Raw genomic sequence first — 21,042 nt, forward strand, 5'->3', positions numbered from 1 at the left:
TGGTTCACATTGACGCTATCTGGATTTGAAGACCACAGCTTGAAAAGAAAACCCTCCAGAAGAGTGACTCGTAAGGGGGAAAAGGAGGGTTTTCGGGGAGCAGAGGGCGGCTCCGTCTTGCACCGCGGTTCGAAGTGAGGTTGAACCGAACTTTTGCTGTCAGCGAGTGGAGCGGCTGCTTTTGGTGGAGTAGGAGGCGAGAGGAGGCGGGACAGCAGTTGACAGGAGGTGGGGCTTCGGGGTAGAATCGAGAAGGGTCTCAGGAAGGCGGGGCTTCTGTTGACAGTGGGGGCGGTCTCCCGCCTAAAGGGGCGGGGCTTGGATCGTACTGCCGCCAAATGGGGCTTATGATGACAAGGGGCGTTTCTCACGATCTGGCGCTGAGACTAGAAAGGCGGAGCGCCCAGAGGGCAGGGCCACAACTAACAGAGGGCCGGGTGCCTTCTGGATTGACCTGAGTGAAGACCAGGCTTCTGCCAGTAGCGGGCGGAGCTATCACCGGCAAGGGGCGGGGCCACTTCGAGACCTGGAGAAGGCGGGGCTTCTGTTGACAGAGGGCGGAGCTTCCGTAGACTGGGGCGGGGCTTCTGTTGACAGAGGGGCGGGACGGTTCCCTACCTCCCGCCGTGAGGCAGAGGCCCGCAGAGGACCGGGTCGAACCCCAGGGGAGCAGGAGGGTCCGGGAGTGGAGAGCCAGACGCGGAGCGGGGTGGGGGCGCGCGGAGGGCGCGCGCGCGCGGGAGGGCGCCGCCTGGGTCGGCTCTTCCCCTCCCCCCGCTCCCGCCCCCGGTCGGCTGCTGGGGCGCGCGCCTCGCCTTGCACCCCCACCCCCGACTCCCTACGCTCCGCGGAGTTCGCAGAGCTTCCGAAGCCGTGAGCCGGCCCGCCGAGCGGTTCCGGGTGTAGGGTTCACAGGTCAGAGTTGACTCCCTGAAGAGTGTAGCCGGTTTGAAATGCAAGATGGCGGCGGCGGGGCTCTGAGAGGCGCGGCGGCCCCTGCAGGTAGCTGCGCGAGCGGGCTCCGCGACCAGCGGCCCAGGGCGTCCGGGGCTACGGGTGGGAACCGGCGGCGCAGAGTCCGCGGCCGGCGCGGCGGGCCGGACGGGGGAGGGCGGCCCCGGGGCAGAGACCCCGGGGAGCTAAGCGCGCTCGGCGCGGCGGGTGGCCGGGCGGACGGGCGCGGGGCGTCCGAGGGGCAGGGACCCGGCCTGCCTGGTCCGGGATCGCCGCCAGGGGACAGACCCTGAGCCTCCTTTGCGCTCTCGGGGTCTCTGCGGCCGCGGAAGGAGCTGGGGTGGGCTCTGTAAGGGGAAATTTCAGCCCCCCTGCCTACGAGAGGACTGAGCAACTTGGGATTGTTGAAGGAAGTGAGGACTGGGTCTCCCTAGAAGGGGGGCAGGCGCCGCAGGGATGGAACACCCCAGCAATGTTGAGGGTCCTAGGGGAGGTCGGGAGCCCTGCCCTGCGGGGGCGTGTGGCCTCGTGGGGACTTAGTCTCCCTGAGAGTCAGGAGAGATTCTCTTGCTGGAGCTGAGCGCACTGGTATTGGGGTTGGAGCCCGGAGAGATCCTTCGGGGAAGGGCTGTACCTCACTTCGGGGAAGGCTGGGCACCCATTTCGGGGCAAGACTCAGAGCTGAGTCCTTAAGAACTATATTAGCTTTTGAGGGAGCCCTGGGACTTAGGGAGAAGTAGATTAGAGAGAATGGAAATGTTATCCGTCCCTTTCAGGAGGGAGAGAGGGAGGCTGACCATGGACCGCTCCAAGCCTTAGGGCCTGAAGGGAACAACCTCCCGGTCTTTGCAGGGAATGAAGGGCTAGGAAGGAGCTGTGAGAGGAAGGGGGTCTAATGGCAGTAAAGAAGAACCCTGGCGGATGCTCTTTCCCTGTGTATTTACACCGAAGTTCTAGGAAACGGGACTTGAAATTCTTTGTTTCAATACGTCCCTCCCCACCTCTCTGTGGGTAACAGTAAGGGAAAAGCAAAACCCCGGAGAAGAAGAAGGAAAAAAAAAAAAGATAAATAAAAAAAAATACAAGAAAGAAAGAAAAAAATAAAGAGAAGAAAAAGGTTCCTTTGGATATCCTTAGCTTATGTTAGTGCAGGGTCAAGCTCTGGCGGGTTTCAGTGAGAGACTCGGGTAGGAGAATTAGGAAGCGGGAGAGGGGATGGATAGAGGAGGCATATGGGGAAGAGATTGGGCAGAGCGGGAATTCCACAGGGCTTTTCTGTCATCTCACCCCAGCTCTGAAGAAAAACATGAGAAGAGGCTAATCTTTGTGGGGAGAAAAAAATGTCAGGAAAACTAACTGATAGAGAATTTGTAATGTGTTTAGGTTGGGATTGCATGTAACTTGAAGGGAAGAAGCAGTTCTATTGGAGAGTGAGAGGATAGCAAAAAAGGGAAAATCACATGATTGGGAAATAGAGTAGTTCCCAGTTAGGGAGGAAGAAGCAGCTTTATCCCAGGAATAGTGAGTATTTGTTGGGTTGGAGTATATGTTTGTGCATAACCTACATGAGTGCACCTTAAGATTTGTCGGTATTGGTCATTGTTTCTCAGTCTTTGTCTGAAAGCTTTAACTTGTGTTATATGGTGCTACGTGAATTATCCTTGCTTCTGAAAAATTATCCTGAAAAAGTCGTTTGTCTTTATGCCCGTGGTGAGGATGAACAGGATTTGGTGTTAACAGAGATACTGACCCTAGCATATCCCATAGATTTTTTAAAAAATTTCTTAAGTAGCAATTCTGACTCTTGATTTTAAGCAAAAGAAATGTGAGTGCTGCCAAAAACAATAATGCTGTAACAGGATATAAAAGAAAAAGGGCTCTCATGAATATTTTTTCCTCTTAGTTTTTCCCTTCTTACTCTAAGCATTTTAGGGCTAAGCAGACTAATTTTGTGCAAAATAAGTTGTCAAACCTTGGGTCCTTTCAATATAGAATTGATAGCATTTCATTTATCAAGGACTCTTTTTGTAGAAGAATCTCTTCAAATGCTTTATTTAGTGATCAGGATTAAAATGAGAAAAAAAAGAATTAAAGTAAGACTTGGGTAACTGATGACAGCTCCGATTCATACAGATTTCTTGAACCATTCTAGTATTTTTTAAAAGAGCTTTAACGTCTTCAATAGAAGTGTTTTAAAAAACACATTTTAAGTATAAACTAGTTTAGAGCTACATGTTTGGAACATTGTTATTCATGTGTGCTGTTCTTTGGTTTCCCCAAAGTGCACGTAAGTCGAGTTTTATATTCAATTCTGACCAGATTAGGCTGGGTGAACCAGAAAGGCATTGCTGCCAGATGGTTTGAAAATATGCTAAGGCTGAAAACATAAATGTGCCTGTGCCGGTGAGCGCTCATTAGTAGATGTCTCTCCCTTATAGTGAGCTGATTATTTCACTGGATTGGAGGACAGTTCATGAATGATGCAGCAATTATTTCACCTTTAATGATACTTGTGTTATAAGTTCTTTTTTTCAATAAATGTGAAAAAAAGTTTTACAATTATTTTATTAATGAACTTGATAGCATAGGTGAGGTGGCTCATTTTGGAGATTTTTTCCCTTTTGTTATTATATTTCACATTGAGACTGAAAGGTGATGTTATGATATACTATACATTTTCCTTCGTGTAATGTTAAATAGGCACAAAAATGTGATATTTGGGACTTACTTAAATGGAAGTACTCTTAAAATTACTAAAATGATTACAAGTGTAGCTGAGGAAATAACCTTTTTATGTGCATTGCAGCATTGTGGATTTGGGCTCAAAAGACTCTACTTATTTGAATATTAACAGTATTGAAATTTCAGTGCCTAAGCTAGTTTTTAATCTAATATCATATTCAGTCAATTCAGGGAGGTGTCCAGAAATATCTATTGCACTGTTTGTGGTAATGGCCAGTATAGCACATTCACTTTTATGTCTAAATTTTTTCTAACTTAAAATCCTCTTAAATCATCCTATGTAATTTCAAAAGTAATTTAAATTACATTTATTTGAAGGGAAAAAAACTATGGTACTAGCCTTTGAGTAATAGCCAGTGTTTCCCTTATATTATTGTATCCTGTTGCTCTGATACATTAACAGTTGTAGCCCGTGAGTAACCAGATTCGCATGACTGAGCTGCTGATTAAATTACTAATCAGGATATACATTTGCATTTACATTTTGGAGATCTGTATTTTATACAGTTAATTTTTTTAAATATAGACTTTATTTATTTATTTATTTATTTTTTGGCTGCGTTGGGTCTTCTATGGCTGTGCGCGGGCTTTCTCTAGTTGCCGAGGGCTTCTCAATTGCAGTGGCTTCTCTTGTTGCGGAGCACAGGCTCCAGGCGCGCAGGCTTGAGTAGTTGTGGCTCGTGGGCTCTAGAGTGCAGGCTCAGTAGTTGTGGCCCACGGGCTTAGTTGCTCTGTGGCATGTGGGATCTTCCCGGACCAGGGCTCGAACCCATGTCCCCTGCATTGGCAAGCGGATTCTTAACCACTGTGCCACCAGTAAAGCCCTATACAATTAATTTTTAAAGTAAATATTTATGTAAATTTTTATGTAGGTTGCCAGGTTTTGGTCTTAAAGGGTACTTAATCTTTTCAGTTTATATAATCTGTATCCCATAATGTATTTGAAAGGTATAACGATGGTCTTATGTACCTTTGGTTTAAACAAATATGATGATATACTTTGGAAAAGAAGTATATATGAGCAGTTTAAGAGTGACGTTTATTCAAGGGAGTAAAAACTGAGTAAACCACTTTTTATACAGGATTTTTGTTTTCAGTTTTAAATTTATATTTTTAAAAAGTCATATTATCAAAGCTTATCTAAAAAATTAAACCATTAAAGTGATAGACATATCATATACATATTTATCATTTAAAATAAAATAACTTTGTCATTAAATTTTAGTGATTTAATATTTCCCTTAGGACTTCTGACTCCCTTTTTCCCCTTCCTAAAGGTCTTTTTCTTTTTTTGATTGTTGTGAGGAATGAAAGGACATAGGAATATTCTGATATTTCTAAGCACTTCACTCATATTTATGTTTTTCTTCTTTACTAAGTTTATTCCCTTTTACCTTCCGATATTGTGAAAAAGAAGTTTGTTAAAACTTGTCTGGGGGCTTCTCTGGTGGCGCAGTGGTTAAGAATCCGCCTGCCAATTCAGGGAACACGGGTTCGAGCCCTGGTCTGGGAAGATCCCACATGCCGCGGAGCAACTAAGCCCACGTGCCACAACTACTGAAGCCTGCGCGCCTAGAGCCCGTGCTTCGCAACAAGAGAAGCCACCGCAGTGAGAAGCCCGCGCACCGCAACGAAGAGGAGTCCCCGCTCTCCACAACCGGAGAAAAGCCCACGCGCAGCAACTAAGACCCAACGCAGCCAAAATAAATAAATAAATAAATAAAATAATAATAATAAAAACTTGGCTGGGCTTGGACTCTACTTGGGAGTGGGGGTTGGGAAAAAAAGAACACTCTCACTGTATTACTATAAGATTTACATCAGAAGTTTGCGAGTTCTATGAAACACCCCTTAAAACGTGTCACATATTAGTGATTCATCTTGAAGCTAAGGTCAGAGGAACTATGTGCATGTTGGGGTGGGGGGTATAAATTATGATTGATTAATGTCTACCTGCTAAAGCCAGCCTATTCTAGCATTGCTTAATATGCTCAGAGGTATGAAATGGAAAATAAAATGGATTGTTTTGTAGACTTTTAAAATATTTTATAATGTTTCAACATTTAGCAAATTGTGTGTGTGTGTGGTAAGAACTCCTAGGATTTCGTCTTTTGACAACTTTCGTATATAACGTAGAACAGTGTTAATTATATTTATCATGCTGTACGGTACATCCTTAGTACTTATTTATCTTATAACTGCAAGTTTGTACCTTTTGACTACCTTCATCCAATCCCCCCTCCCCCAAGTCCTGTACCCTGCCTCAGTAACCACAAATCTGATCTCTTTTTCTATGAGTTTGTTTGTTTTTTGAAGTATAACTGACCCAGAACACTATGCTAGTTCTCAACATTTAGCAGAATTTAAACAGAGACTTTCTTTGTTGTATAACTTAGTTAATACCTTAAATAAGAGTCAGAAAAATCTAATTGCGGACTTACTATGGGCCAGGAAATAGTCCAAGCACTTTACATGTGTTATTTCTTTCAATACTTACAGCAACCCTATTAAATAGGTACTATCATTGGCCCCATTTTACAGATGATGGGGCTATGGCACAGTCAGGCTAAGTGGCTTATCCGGGACCACACAGCTAGTAAGTGACAGAGCTGGGACTTGATGAACCCATGCACTCTGGTTCCAAAGCGCAAATTCTTCATCTTTATTTCCAGTCCGTCCTCTACTGCCAAAATAACTGATCTGTTTTATTACATAATGTATGTGGTTGAGATGACTTATTTAATTTTCGAAGTTCACTCTGTTCCTAAATTTTAAAAAGATACTTTGAATTTGAGAGGTGTCCTAAAGTACTCCCAGTATCAGGAACTGAACTAACACCAGGCAAGTATGCTTTTCATCCAGAAATACTGAGGAACTCATTCGTTGCTCCTCTAGTTGCCTTGTGCCTTTGCATGTCTTGGCAGCTCTTCTCAGAGACTCTGGTTCAGTAAAACATCTTGCAATTACTGTGTGATTTAAGAATGGATTCAAATAGATTACCAATTTCCTATAATATTAATAATTCATTTTGGAAAATAACCTCCCCGCTTTGGCAGCTGTTTCCTATCCTCTCTTCTAGTCCACATCTTGTAGATGGATGGCTGAGGAGTGTCAGAACAAGGAGGTACCAGGAAATGAAATTGTAGAATCCCAGGCTGCAGACAGAACAGAATGCTCCACTGGGTCTACCAAGAAAATGCTCTTTTGCTTTTCATGAAAATAGTGTAATTATTCAGCCTAAGCTTTAACTTACCCTACAAGTATTTTACTAAAGGACTGATATATTTACATGATTTCTTGATTTAAGTGGGCTCTTCATAAGCAATGCTAGAATAGGCTGGCTTTAGCAGGTAGACATTAATCAACATGCACCCCAACACCTACCCCAACATGCACATAGTTTCTCTGACCTAAACTTCAAGATGAATCACTAATATATGACACGTTTTAAGGGGTGTTTCATAGAACTCACAAACTTCTGATATAAATAATCTTATCATAGTAATACAGTGAGAGTGCTCTTTTTTCACCAACCCCCCACTCCCAAGTATAGTCCAAGCCCAGCCAAGTTTTTTTTTTTTTAACTTTTGGCTGCGTTGGGTCTTTGTGCCTGCGCGCGGGCTTTCTCTAGTTGTGGCGAGCCGGGGCTACTCTTTGTTGCGGTGCACGGGCTTCTCATTGCGGTGGCTTCTCTTGTTGCGGAGCACGGGCTTTAGGCGCGCGGGCTTTGGTAGTTGCAGCACGTGGGCTCAGTAGTTGTGGCTCGCGGGCTCTAGAGCGCAGGCTCAATAGTTGTGGCACACGGGCTTAGCTGCTCCGCGGCATGTGGGATCCTGCCTGACCAGGGATCGAGCCCGTGTCCCCTGCATTGGCAGGCAGATTCTTAACCACTGCGCCACCAGGGAAGTTCCCAGCCAAGTTTTAACAAACTTCTTCATAAAGTTGTATGTAATAATAGCAGGAATCAAAGGATGAGGTACTGAGGGAAATCATCTTCTTTAATATTCATTCACTATGGTTTTCAGAGTTTCAGTGCTTAAAGAACAATAACAAAAATGCTTCAACCCTTCAAAAGCATTATTTACTTTTATTTAATAAGACAAACAATTATAGTTTTTACTTAATTTTCCTGACTGGTTTAACAACTGTGAATAATATACCACAACATTTTTAGACACAAATCTGAGTTTTCAGAGAATTTTCAGTTTGCTTGATCTTGTACCATCTAATGCTTCACAATGCACTGATTGACAAACCAGTTAGTAGTAGCTTTCTTACAAAAATGAAATAACCACCAGTCATTCTATTAGATATACCATATGTTTAGGGGTAGAATACCACTAGTTTATTTAAGTAGTATTGGCATGTCCCCAGCATTAATGATCCACTTCATTTCAATTAATACGTAGTAAATTAGGGTACAAATATCACTAGGCTTATATGTAAACATACAAACACACACCGCCTCCCAACTCTTAGTTTAACTAAGTTGTCTATCGTAACTTTTGTGTACTAATTTTTTACAATCCCCAGTTTCTTCATCCCAGCTTTCATATTATAGACTGCATATATTCACCTTTTGAAAACTTTTATTGAAAATAGTACAATAGTGACTTGGTTGTTTTATAAAATATAAAGATATTTTGAAGTATAGTTTTCAGTTTTGAATTTCTTACTAAGATTGAGTTTGGCATTTCGATGATTCTTTTAAAAGTTCTGTGAGGATATGAAATTTTTTAAAAATTACATTTATTTTTAAAAAGCCAAGGCATAAGCTTAAAGTTTCCGAATAAGACTGAATCGTATCTAGAATAATAAAGCGATATTACTTTTCTTGTAGGAGATGGCAGATAGGTACTTTGGACCTGTTGGTAATGATGGCCTGAGCTAAACATCTCCTAATTTGAAGGGACACCCTTCTGTGTCAAAGAACAGAATGCGGAGGAAGCTATGGCAAGTATGTGTTTCATCGTTTTGTTATGGTAAAAACTCAGATACTGAATGTGCTCACTTAATATAGTGATACTATATTTGGCTAAAGTTTTAAAAGCTTTTCTTAAAAAAGCAGCAGATATATTCTTAACTCTTTTTTAAGAAATGTACTTTCAAACTTGAAAAATATAGAAGTATTGTCTGCTTTAATTTAAAAGGAAACAGCATCACACTTCATAATAAATCTATGTGGTATATTTAGAATTGAGTTTTCAGTCTATTCAGTACATTTGCTGACATCCACTGTGTATCAGGCACTGTACCAGGTGCTGTGGTAATAGTGGTGAACCAGACAAATGAAGGTCATGAGGGTAGAGACCTTTTCTGTGGGGAAATTGATCTAGAAATTTTACTATTCTTTTGCCTATATCCAGAAAAATTCTTCAAGACTTACAAGAACAACTCCTGAAAATATGTTTTCAGTATACAGTTCTCTAATAATAGTTAATTACAATTATAAAATTTAAGATATTAATAATTAAATACTTTGATTTAGGTTAAGCATACCACTATTTAAATATTTGAATATATTTGTACATAATTACTTTTATATTTTATCTACCTGATACGAGTTGGCTTTTATCAGAAGCATTAGATTACATACTATACTGTTGGAAATATTTATTTAGTCCAATTGTTATTGTATATGATTCCAGAAGGTACTAGGAAAGATTCCATAACCATTAATATGGTGGTTCACTTACATTTTTTGTGTTCTTACAAGTTGACATTACCAATACTAATTACTATTATCCTTCAAAGTATTTTTTTAATTAATTAATTTTATTTATTTATTTTTGGCTGCATTGGGTCTTCGTTGCCGTGCGCGGGCTTTCTCTAGTTGCGGCGAGCGGGGGCTACTCTTCGTTTCTCTGCGCGGGCTTCTCATTGCGGTGGCTTCTCTTGTTGCAGAGCACAGGCTCTAGGCGAGCGGGCTTCAGTAGTTGTAGCACGCAGGCTCAGTAGTTGTGGCTTGCGGGCTCTAGAGCGCAGGCTCAGTAGTTGTGGCGCATGGGCTTAGTTGCTCCGCGGCATGTGGGATCTTCCTGGACCAGGGCTCGAACCCGTGTCTTCTGCATTGGCAGGCGGATTCTTAACCACTGCGCCACCAGGGAAGCCCCCTTCAAAGTATTTTTAAAAATTGAATGATTATGTCCTGAGTGAAATAGGTAACAGTTACTTTATTTTATAAATGGGGAAGATAATGTAGAGATGAATGGCTTTTCAGCCTTTCAATGATAATCTCACTTAGAATCAAGAATAGCATTCTTGTGTAGATTGTCTGTGAAAGACTTAATACACTTCCTTGAGAAAAGTAGGGGAAAATTATTTTCAGCGGAAAATTACTTTTGGATCCTATTCACAAACTTGAATAATAAAGACAGGAGATTTCATTATAGGGCTAGTTTGTGTATCACTCTCATTATATGTTACATACCGACCTACATGCCAGCAGAAGGTGGAACACCAAGATGTTAGTGTCCTGGAGACCATTCAAAAAGACATTTCACTCCTCAAATCTGGAGTCAGAGCTTACCAGGAGAAATCTGTCCAGCTTAGATTCTTCTTTTAATCTTTAGCAGCGTTAAAGTTGGCTTTCTTGAGTAGAAAAAAAACAGGTAGGATAGAGTTTCTAAACCTTTAAGCCTTAATTAGCATTAGCAAAGGGATCTTCTGAAATTAGATAATCTTTGGCCACAGTTTCTTAGATGCTACTACTTGGATCATATTCACTCCCGTCTGTATTCACCTTGATCTTGAGTTTTTATTATCTTGAGACCATTTTGGCAATTTTCTTGAGATTTATCTCTTAGGTAATAATTCTAGGTTTCAGTAATTTTTACAAACGTTTGTTGTGGGTACAAATTTGGGTTGACAAATCGCTCATTTTTGTTTTTGAGAACTTGACTCTTGTTTCTAAATATTTTTATATTTTAGCTTTGAAAAATGCCTCAAGTGTGTAAAGACCAAAAGAAAATTTTGTAATTAAAAAAAGTATCCTCTTGGACACCTTTTTTTAAAAGAACATGGTAGATAGCATTTGTTTTAATTTGAGTCCATTATTCTTTGTTCCTACTATTATTTCAGGCATTCTGTGATTTTGGTGGATTTGTGACTTTTAGTTTGAATACAAACATGTAAAAATAAGTATTTTCAGCTGGCTAAACAGAACTCTGACTCAGAGAGGGAGAAGTGAAACTAAATAGAATACAGAGTCCTAAGAGTTCTCAGTTTATGTATAAATACACATTTCAAAGGATTCTTAGTTTGTATATTTTAGTTGTCCTAAGAACAGTTTTACTTAGTTGGTACTACGTTAAAACTACCACAGTACTTAAAAATTATAGTTATCTTCTAAATGTTCTTATTTGACCCAGAATTGGCCTAAAAACAAAGTTTGTTTTTATTCGCATAAAATCTTACCAAAATAACATGCCTTTGTGGCTAACTAGGCCAATAAACTGTTAATCATTTAATTTAAAGTACAAGACAGCCAGAAAAATAGAGGCTTGGAAATTCAGTGTAGCTATGGCCCTACTTATAAAATTTTTTAGACTTTTTTTTTAGCACTAAGCATAGAATTTGAAACAATCCACTAACTTTTTATAGTGTATTATATTGAGAACCTGTTTTTAAATCTCTTTAAAAATATAGAATATCATTAAAATATAGTTTTCTCTTATAGAGAAATAATGATTCTAAGTTCAGATTTGCACTTGCTATCTTTATAAGAACTGTGCCTTTTCTTCCGCATTCTACTGCAGGACTAATTCTTTGAATGAATTTATCATCCTTGTTTCATTTTTATATAGTCTACAAATTTAGATATACACTATTCACACATAAAACTGATTTGTTATGGTAGAATTATAGATATTGGTAAATATTTGTTGAATATCCATTGCTATATTTTAATAAATAGAGTGTTTTATATTTGAGCATGTTTTCATATTCTAGTGACTAAGGTAATTTTATTAGTAAGGATTTTACCAGTGAAAGTACTGTAAAGCGAGCACAGTTGTTCTTTATAGCTCCTCTATAAATGAGTGCTTAATGGAGTAGAATGTATGTTATAATACACAATACACATATATTTTAAAGCTTTTTTTTTCCCCAGCAAATATTATTGGGGACTTCATAGGCACTGTGTTTGGCCCTGGGAATAGTGGAGAGCTAAACAGACATTCTCTCTGACCATGTAAGAAGAACTACTTTTAGAACTGCTCCAGATTTTTATTCTGTGATGAAATAAATTTTGCTTTCACTAAATGCTTTTCTGCAGAGAAAATTTCATGTAATTATTTTCATGAGTTAAGAATCATGAATTGATTAAGGAGCATCCTACCCTCAGGAGAAGAACCAGTGCGCAGATAGAACCATGGAAATTGGCTTGGCCTAGATCTACACCCTGGAGATTATGTGTGGTCTTGCGGGCTCTTAGAACCAGTCTGACTTCTCTACTGTGGGGCAGCAGCCCCCAAAGATGTCTGGAATACCCCTGAATGCTGTACATACTCAGATTCTTCTTCTTCCTGAAGAAACCTTTATGTAGCACATGTTTTTGCTTTAAAAATAGAAAGTAAACTTTGTTTCCAGCTTGAGACAAATGACCATAGAAATATTTTAGTCTATTTGCAGTTTTAAGGCCTTGAAACTATTGTTTGTTGTATTTACAGTAAAGCAATGTCATAACAATATTAAAGAAAACTTGTAAATACCACACATAAAAAGATTTCACCCATAATCTCATGTGAAAATTTCATTTTTTATGTTCTCATCTAGTCTTTGTCCACATGCATACATATTTTCCCATAGTTATTTTATAATCAGTATACAAATTTTGTTCTGATTTTTAAAAATTTAACAGTAAATGGATACTTTACCATATTCTTTAATTACTTTTTTGAATATCATTTTTAATGGCAGTGTAATGGATTTGATCATTTTTTTTTTAAACGTATTTCTCTACTGAAAGATTAACTGAAAATAGCGTTCAAACAAAATTATATTTACAGTGCTGGATGCATTTAGAGCATAATTTTTTCTTTTATTGGCAGACTTCACTTTAATTATGTTTTAATTGCAAAGCCACCTAGCTCCTCAACTGAACTCTAACCCTCTTTTATAGGTAAATAGTGCAAGCTTCTGCAAATTGATTTTAAGCTTTTTTGAGTTGACTTTCAGAGGGAGGATGAGATGCCTGTCAGCTAATAGCAATGTCTATATGGCAGTTTTCCTGTCTCAGCCCCACTGCACTGTAATGACGAAAGGAGATGAATTGAAACCACACCATGGAAATTCTTATTCTGTATTTTTAACCCCTTTTGCTTTTTCGTTCAACTTGTGTGCCTTGTCAGCTGATTATGTTGCTTGAGAGATAGAAAGAAAGAGAATAATAGTAAATAAATGGTATTTATCCATTCCCAAAAGAATTTTTCAGGGACTGGGGGAGAAAGCATTAATTAGGCACCTAATGTATATCAGAGTGTGTGAAGCATTTTTATTTGATCAGCCTCTGAGGTAGGATACCAGTATTCTTATTTTCTCCAGGGCAGCCTTCTCTGCTTCTTTTCTAGAAGCCTCCTGTAATGTGCTTATATAGTTCCCGATACTTCCTCTCTCACTGCATTGATCATAGTTAGTCTAAGGAATTGTTTACTGCCTGTTTTCCTTGCTCAACTGCTAGAACCTGGCAGACCAGAGATGATTTGTCCTGGTCACTGCTATAATCCAAGTGCCCAACACAGTGCCTGGCACGTGGTTGACCTTCAACAAATAGTTGTTCAGTGGATTTGTTGAACTGAAGAATTTTGGTTTTATAGGTGAGAAAACTGAGGTTGATATGAGGTTGATATTGGGTAACTTTTCCAGTCACCTAACTACTAAGTGACAGAGGAGACTCTAAAACCTGTGGTTTTACCCTATATCACAAAGCCTCTGTGAACTTACCCCCTGGGCCTGGGTTTCTTCTTCCATAAAAAATGGGACGATTGTACTGAGGTCCCTGCTTCCCCCCCAAATCATGACTTTATAATAAGGACCACGAGGATGCCCTTGTTTGTGCTTTGATTTATTTTTAGGTTATATACATAATAACAGAACTGAGCCATTGGACCAAATTTTGAGGCTCTTTTGGGAACTCTTAGTCTCCCTTTGGAAATATGTTAAATAATATAGTGACTCTGGTTTGTTAGCAAAATGTGAGCAAACAGTTTTAGAAGTGAAGAGGAAAGAGTATTTCTCAGGTCTATGTAGTTGAGTATAGAAGTAATCCAGGTTGAGGCAACCTAGGATACTCAAAATAATCAGATTTTTAGTCTTTTGCATTACTGAAGATTTTTTTTAAGCCTTTCTTTTAAGTAGCTTATTTAAATTTAATTATAATTTTAAAATTATACATTTAATTTAAAATATTTAATTTAAATAAATTTAATTTATAATTTTAAATTTTCGAATTCCTTTCAAAGACCAGTACTTTCAAAGGAAAAAGCACAATTGTGTGTATATATCATTAGATAATAATATATGAATATTTTGTAATTTTCATGACTTTAGCAAAAAATATTTAAGCTTTTAAAATTTTATATCTGTTTCAGTTCTTACAAACTGACCATCCTGAGCTAGTGAACTATAAGGAAAAGAAATAAAAGTAATAATTTCGTAGCATATTCCTATTTTTATACTAGATAGGATAAAAAGTAAGAAGTTTAACCGAAGAGCTAGAGAACCAGAATAATAAAGGGATTTTAGCTCCTCAAGTTTCTCTTCTGTATCTTTTTATTAGTATGGGTTACTCTGTTCTACTCCTGGGCGCTCCAGGCCTGCCTTTTAGAGTGAAACAACCTGAAAGGACACATTAAATTCACTTTAGCTTTCACATTTCACTTAGCACTGGCAAGCTGAGGATTTTTGATGAAAGTATTTACATTTTTAAGGCAAAGGCTTCAGACACATCTCAGAACCCATCAGAGGTGGGAGTAGGGATTGTGGGGTCCGTGGGATGGGGTCAGGAAGTAGTTTAGCTTCTATACTTCTCCGACCAGTGGCTATATTCTTTAATCAGTTTTGCACTTGGGCTTCTCATAGAATTTTGTTTGAAGAAAGGGCTCTCCTGCTTACAACAAGAAGTTTGAAAACCACCACTTTCAGGAAATGTAGTTTCAAGAAAAACCCCTCTATCTTTGACTTCTGGCTGTTAATATACCCTAACTAAATATAATCTAAGATTCTATGAGAATAGCAGTCACAAAATAGCTTACTCCCCTGCCTTTCAGCAATTCTCCTTCACTGTCAAAAATGTGGGTGCTGCTCATTTGTTACTCTTCTGCTTGAAGTCTTATTTGAGGAATTCCCTGTTTCTAATGAGGAAAAAATGATCAAAACAGTGGTGTTCCCTATTGAATTGAGTAGGAGAGATGGTATTATCTTAGTTTATAACATTTAGTTAAGAAATCGTTTTAAATTTCAGTGATTTCTTTATTTTCCCTTAGAAATCAAAGATTTTTTTATAGAAAAAAAAAAAAACACTGACACTTTTGAGAGTGGGGTTTGGACTGTTGATACCATTATTATTACTAAGCTGATGCTCTTTATTTTGTAATATGGGAAATCAGGACATTTAGTCCGACTTTTGGTCCAACTTTCCATCTGTTGCTTGGATCCATCAAATGGATATGTAGTATATATTTGAATAATCCCAGTGAGGATGATCTTACCACCTTCAAAGGCAGGACATTCTCTCTTTGGACAGCTCTGTTTCCTAAAAATGTTTCTCCCTTTACTGAGTCATGGAGACCTAGTTTTGCTATAATCTTTGAAATAAACTTTTTCTCCTCATTCAGCTAGGACAAGGATTATGCTAGTAAATGAAAATAGTTCCAATTTGTGGTACAAAATAAGTGATACCACTTACTGTATTCATTTTCATTTGGTTTAGAATTTAGAAGCACACCAACTTTGATTTAGCATCAAAATTGTATTTTAACTATTTTGGGTACAAAAGTATTAAAATGTATTTGTATGAGCATAATTCACTTTTTCTTGATGATTCAAGGCCATTCTTGTGAATTTCAGCTACGTTTTCCATGGTGATGCCCTTAGGGCATTTTGAATTTTACAGGACTCTTTTTCTATTCATTCTAGTTCAGGTTGGAAGTAGTTTTGTGTGTGTGTTGGGGGGAGGATCTTAGTTCCCCAACCAGGGATTGAACCCCGGGCCACAACAGTGAAAGCACTGAATCCTAACCACTAGACCACCAGGGAACTCCCTAGTTCAGGTTAATAAGCATTTAGTGAGTCTCTACTTCCAGGCTTCTGTATGCAAAAGGAGATATAGAAATGTATGAGAAGTCAGCCAAGATAGCTCAGCTGGGAGAGCTTAGATTGAAGACATAAAGGAAATTGCCTCCATCCAGAGTTTCAGGAGCTTTGCTATGTCTCAAAAAAGCTATTACTTTAAAAAAGAAGGAAAAAATGAATAAGGAAACTGGAGGTTTCGGGACAGAAGTGTAACATTCCTCTGGTACAATATGGTAAGTGCTAGACTAGAAAATAAACCGGGGAGGAGGTTGGGCTGAGCTAAGGGGAGAAGGTGATCTCTCAGGCAAATCTATAGAGAGGTCATCACACCCAGTGCACAAACAAGTGTCCTGGCACAAGGAATGGCCTGCACTGAGAGTCCCTAGAATAGCAATCGTTTTTGCTCTGTGCCTAAAGCATAAGGAAATAGGAGTCAGGAGGGAGATGGTAGGAAATTGAGGTTGCAGCCAGGATGTGAAGGGAACTACATGTGGCTTAAGGAGTTTGAATTTCATTCTTTCAGCACTGGGGACCCATCATAAGCTTTAAGTCAGGAGACTGATACGATTAGATATGTTTTATCAATTTTGATAGCATTGTGGAGAATGATTAAGATAATGTTTCTGAAACTTTGATCATTTATATTCTGCCTTTGTTGCTTTTGCCATACTTGGGCATGCTTTTGGGATAAGACAGACCAGGAGGAAGAAGCGGGCATAACTGATGGATTGAATTTCTTATATACTTAGTGGTCATAGTCTTGAGTATCTGTGGCTGCTTTTATAGTTTTAAAGTTCCTCCCCTGTTAACAGATTATCATTTCACATTGATATTAGTATGCCTGCCGAAGCAGACTCTTTTTCCCCCTTCCCTTCCAATATATAGCTGGCTAGCTGAAAAATCCAAATAAACAAGCCCGTGGGCTGACCCATGAGGTACAGTACATGACCTTGAGTGAGTTGGCTTGGAGACATCTATTTTGATCCTTAGAGGACTTTTTTCCTGGTCTGGTCTTATTCTACATCTTTATAACTGAGCTCTCCAACAACTTCATGTAAGTGAAATATAACTGTAATTTGTTTAATAGATCATAATCACTCATTTAAAAACATTTTTTAATTTATCTTAATGTAGGTGATTGGAGTTGTGCTTCAAAAATTTCAGCAGTTCAGCAGTATTTTATTTGCCAACCATAAGCTCTTTACTTGATAGCACCATGAAAAAGCTGCTAATGAGACTTGTTGAGCACAAAGACAGACTTGAAGAACCAAAAGCCATTGTTTTCAAATGAAGAATACTGAACAGTTTTAAGCCCCAATGCTTTTTAATCACCACTGAGATTTCCCCCGTAACATCAGAATGGCAAGCAGGCGAAAATCCACAACACCCTGCATGGTCCTAGCCAGTGAACAGGATCCAGACCTCGAGTTGATATCAGATTTGGATGAAGGTCCTCCTGTACTTACACCTGTAGAAAACACCAGAGCAGAGAGTATCTCAAGTGATGAAGAAGTTCATGAATCCGTGGACTCTGACAATCAGCAAAATAAAAAAGTTGAAGGTGGCTATGAATGTAAATATTGTACTTTTCAAACTCCAGATCTAAATATGTTTACTTTTCATGTGGATTCAGAACATCCCAATGTAGTGCTAAATTCATCCTATGTTTGTGTCGAATGCAATTTTCTTACCAAAAGGTATGATGCACTTTCCGAGCATAATCTGAAATATCACCCAGGAGAAGAAAATTTCAAGTTGACTATGGTGAAACGAAATAACCAGACAATCTTTGAACAAACAATAAATGATCTGACTTTTGATGGTAGTTTTGTTAAAGAGGAGAATTCAGAGCAAGCTGAATCGACAGAAGTTTCTTCTTCAGGAATATCTATCAGTAAAACTCCTATCATGAAAATGATGAAAAATAAAGTGGAGAACAAACGGATTACAGTTCATCATAATTCAGTTGAGGACGTTCCGGAAGAGAAAGAGAATGAAATCAAACCAGACCGTGAAGGAACTGTGGAAAATCCAAGTTCTTCAGCTTCTGAATCGAATACAAGTACTTCCATTGTAAACAGAATACATCCAAATACTGCCAGCACAGTTGTGACCCCAGCAGCAGTTCTTCCTGGGTTAGCACAGGTTATCACTGCTGTATCAGCTCAGCAGAATTCCAATTTGATTCCCAAAGTCCTCATCCCTGTTAATAGCATTCCTACCTACAATGCTGCATTGGATAACAACCCCCTTTTGCTTAACACCTACAACAAATTCCCTTATCCAACAATGTCAGAAATTACTGTTCTTTCTGCCCAAGCAAAATATACAGAGGAACAGATCAAGATATGGTTTTCAGCCCAACGTCTAAAACATGGTGTTAGCTGGACTCCCGAGGAAGTAGAGGAGGCGAGAAGAAAACAATTCAACGGAACAGTCCACACTGTACCTCAGACCATAACTGTCATCCCCACCCACATTTCCACAGGGAGTAATGGTTTACCATCCATCTTACAGACATGCCAAATAGTTGGCCAGCCAGGTCTGGTCCTTACCCAAGTGGCTGGCACGAATACCTTGCCAGTAGCAGCACCTATAGCCTTGACAGTGGCAGGGGTTCCAAATCAAACAAACGCACAGAAAAGTCAGCTCCCGGCCGCTCAGCCTACTGCAGAGACCAAGCCAGCAGCAGCAGGAGCCCCATCCTCTCAGCTTGTAAAAAATGAAACCGCAGTGGCGAACCCTGATGCGTTCGGCGTTCGGGCAAAAAAGACTAAAGAGCAACTGGCAGAATTAAAAGTTAGCTACCTAAAGAATCAGTTTCCCCATGATTCCGAAATTATCAGACTTATGAAAATCACAGGGCTGACAAAAGGAGAGATTAAAAAATGGTTTAGTGACACAAGGTACAACCAGAGAAATTCAAAGAGTAATCAGTGCTTACATCTCAACAATGATTCCTCCGCCACTATTATCATAGACTCCAGTGATGAAACCACAGAATCCCCAACTGTTGTTACTTCACAGCAGAAACAATCCTGGAATCCTTTTCCAGACTTTACTCCCCAAAAGTTTAAAGAGAAGACGGCAGAGCAGCTTCGTGCCCTACAGGCAAGTTTTCTCAACAGCTCTGTACTTACAGAAGAAGAATTAAATAGGTTAAGAGCGCAAACCAAACTTACCAGAAGGGAAATTGATGCTTGGTTTACAGAGAAGAAGAAATCAAAAGCTTTAAAGGAAGAGAAAGGAGAAATAGAGGAAAGCAATGCAGGTAGTTCCAAAGAAGAAACTGGAGAAACTTCTCCTGGAGATGAGTCTAGTGCACCTAAGTCAGGGAGTACGGGCAAAATATGTAAAAAGACACCCGAGCAGTTGCACATGCTTAAAAGCGCATTTGTCCGAACACAGTGGCCGTCGCCAGAAGAGTATGACAAATTGGCTGAAGAAAGCGGGCTTGCTAGAACAGACATAGTTAGTTGGTTTGGGGACACCCGTTACGCTTGGAAAAATGGAAACTTGAAATGGTACTACTACTATCAAAGCGCCAATTCAAGCAGTATGAATGGTCTGTCTTCTCTTAGAAAAAGGGGAAGAGGGAGACCCAAAGGAAGGGGAAGAGGAAGACCTCGCGGGCGGCCCAGAGGAAGCAAGAGAATGAACAACTGGGACAGGGGGCCGTCCCTCATCAAATTTAAAACTGGAACTGCAATACTTAAGGATTATTACCTGAAGCACAAATTTCTTAATGAGCAAGACCTCGATGAACTTGTTAACAAATCACATATGGGCTACGAGCAGGTCAGAGAATGGTTTGCTGAAAGACAGAGAAGATCAGAGTTAGGTATAGAATTATTTGAGGAAAATGAGGAGGAAGATGAAGTTATTGATGATCAGGAAGAGGATGAAGAAGAAACAGATGACAGTGACACTTGGGAACCCCCACGACATGTGAAGCGGAAGCTTTCTAAATCAGATGACTGAAATGTAAGTTGTTAAGCTGCGTGTGCACTCACCAACCACATACATTTAGCACAGTCACCTTGTATTTGTCATCGTCACTTTTGACGGATTTTTTCTAAAATAGTTTCTCTTATGCCTCATAAGAGGACTAGGTGCCATGAGTATAGCCAAGAGATACGATTATCATGTGTAGTCTGATTCTTGTGATGGTTATGTTTATTTTGTAGAGTTTAATGTTGCCTTAATTATTTTTTATGTGAAATGTTCTTTACTTTGTTTTAAGGGAAAGTTACCCATTCTCTAAGAAGGAAGACTGGTGGGCGGGTTGGGGATTCACACATACTAAAGATAACTAAAATGTATTTCTTGCAACCCTCCTTCACTAAAGCTTCATTTTTTGCCTGTTTAAGGAAAGAATTCAAAAACGAAAACTAAAAAGAAGGGGAAAAGTATACCGAAGGAAAGACTTACCACAGGGGTGAAGATTGCTCAGTTTTAGGAAACTAGGTGAAAATGGCTATCTCTCTTTCTTTATTCATTGTATTGCCCCCCAAACTATTAGATTTTTAACTAGAGTTTAAAATGCTTTAAGTATTAAAATTATTCAATTTTTTTTCTATTAAAAGCCAAAGGTCTGTTTTAAGCGATATATAAATTCATGTTTGCTTAGGTGGCATCTGTCTTTGAAAACTGTGATATAAATTATTTCTGTTTTAGGGATCAGTGGTAAATAACAAATTTTATATTAAATTAACTCAATTGCCTAAAATGTCTTTTCCTTATTTGATATAAAACAAACCTGCTACCAGCAGAAACACATTATTAAGTTAAAAATATCTCTCTGTAGGCATAAAAGTGCAAGTATATATGCTTTAAATTTGAAAGGTTTGGCATGTTCCTTAACTCTTAATTCTTTTATAGGTTGGATTAATTAAAATTTCACTGTAGTTGCAAATCCAGATACCTGATTTGGAGTTAGAACTTGAATTCTTAATACTTTTGGAATTCAGTAGCATAGTTTGCTTCTTTTCTACTCTCTGTTTTGGAGTGTTCTAGGATAAGACTGTACTTTTTTTAAAAACAGTGCAGTTGTCA

The 21,042-nt window shown here is 39.2% G+C and overlaps 1 protein-coding gene across 3 annotated transcripts in view; it reads left to right on the forward strand.

The window, feature by feature from the left end:
• The first annotated feature begins 654 nt into the window (after positions 1–654).
• ZHX1 (zinc fingers and homeoboxes 1) overlaps positions 655–21,042 on the forward strand; it is a 39,164-nt gene continuing 18,776 nt past the window's right edge. For 2 of the 3 annotated variants that reach the window (XM_036830162.1, XM_036830161.1), the window contains exons 1-3: positions 655–1,002; positions 8,537–8,653; positions 17,122–19,971. In XM_036830162.1, the coding sequence (XP_036686057.1) occupies positions 17,347–19,968 (2,622 nt within the window). In that variant the 5' untranslated portion in view covers positions 655–1,002; positions 8,537–8,653; positions 17,122–17,346 and the 3' untranslated portion in view covers positions 19,969–19,971. Of the gene's footprint in view, positions 1,003–8,536; positions 8,654–17,121; positions 19,972–20,357; positions 20,455–21,042 lie in introns of all 3 variants that reach the window. The other variant, XR_005016999.1, reaches the window with a different exon arrangement.

This window comes from Balaenoptera musculus, chromosome 17, assembly GCF_009873245.2.
Source record: "Balaenoptera musculus isolate JJ_BM4_2016_0621 chromosome 17, mBalMus1.pri.v3, whole genome shotgun sequence".
NCBI classification, from domain to species: Eukaryota; Metazoa; Chordata; class Mammalia; order Artiodactyla; family Balaenopteridae; genus Balaenoptera; species Balaenoptera musculus.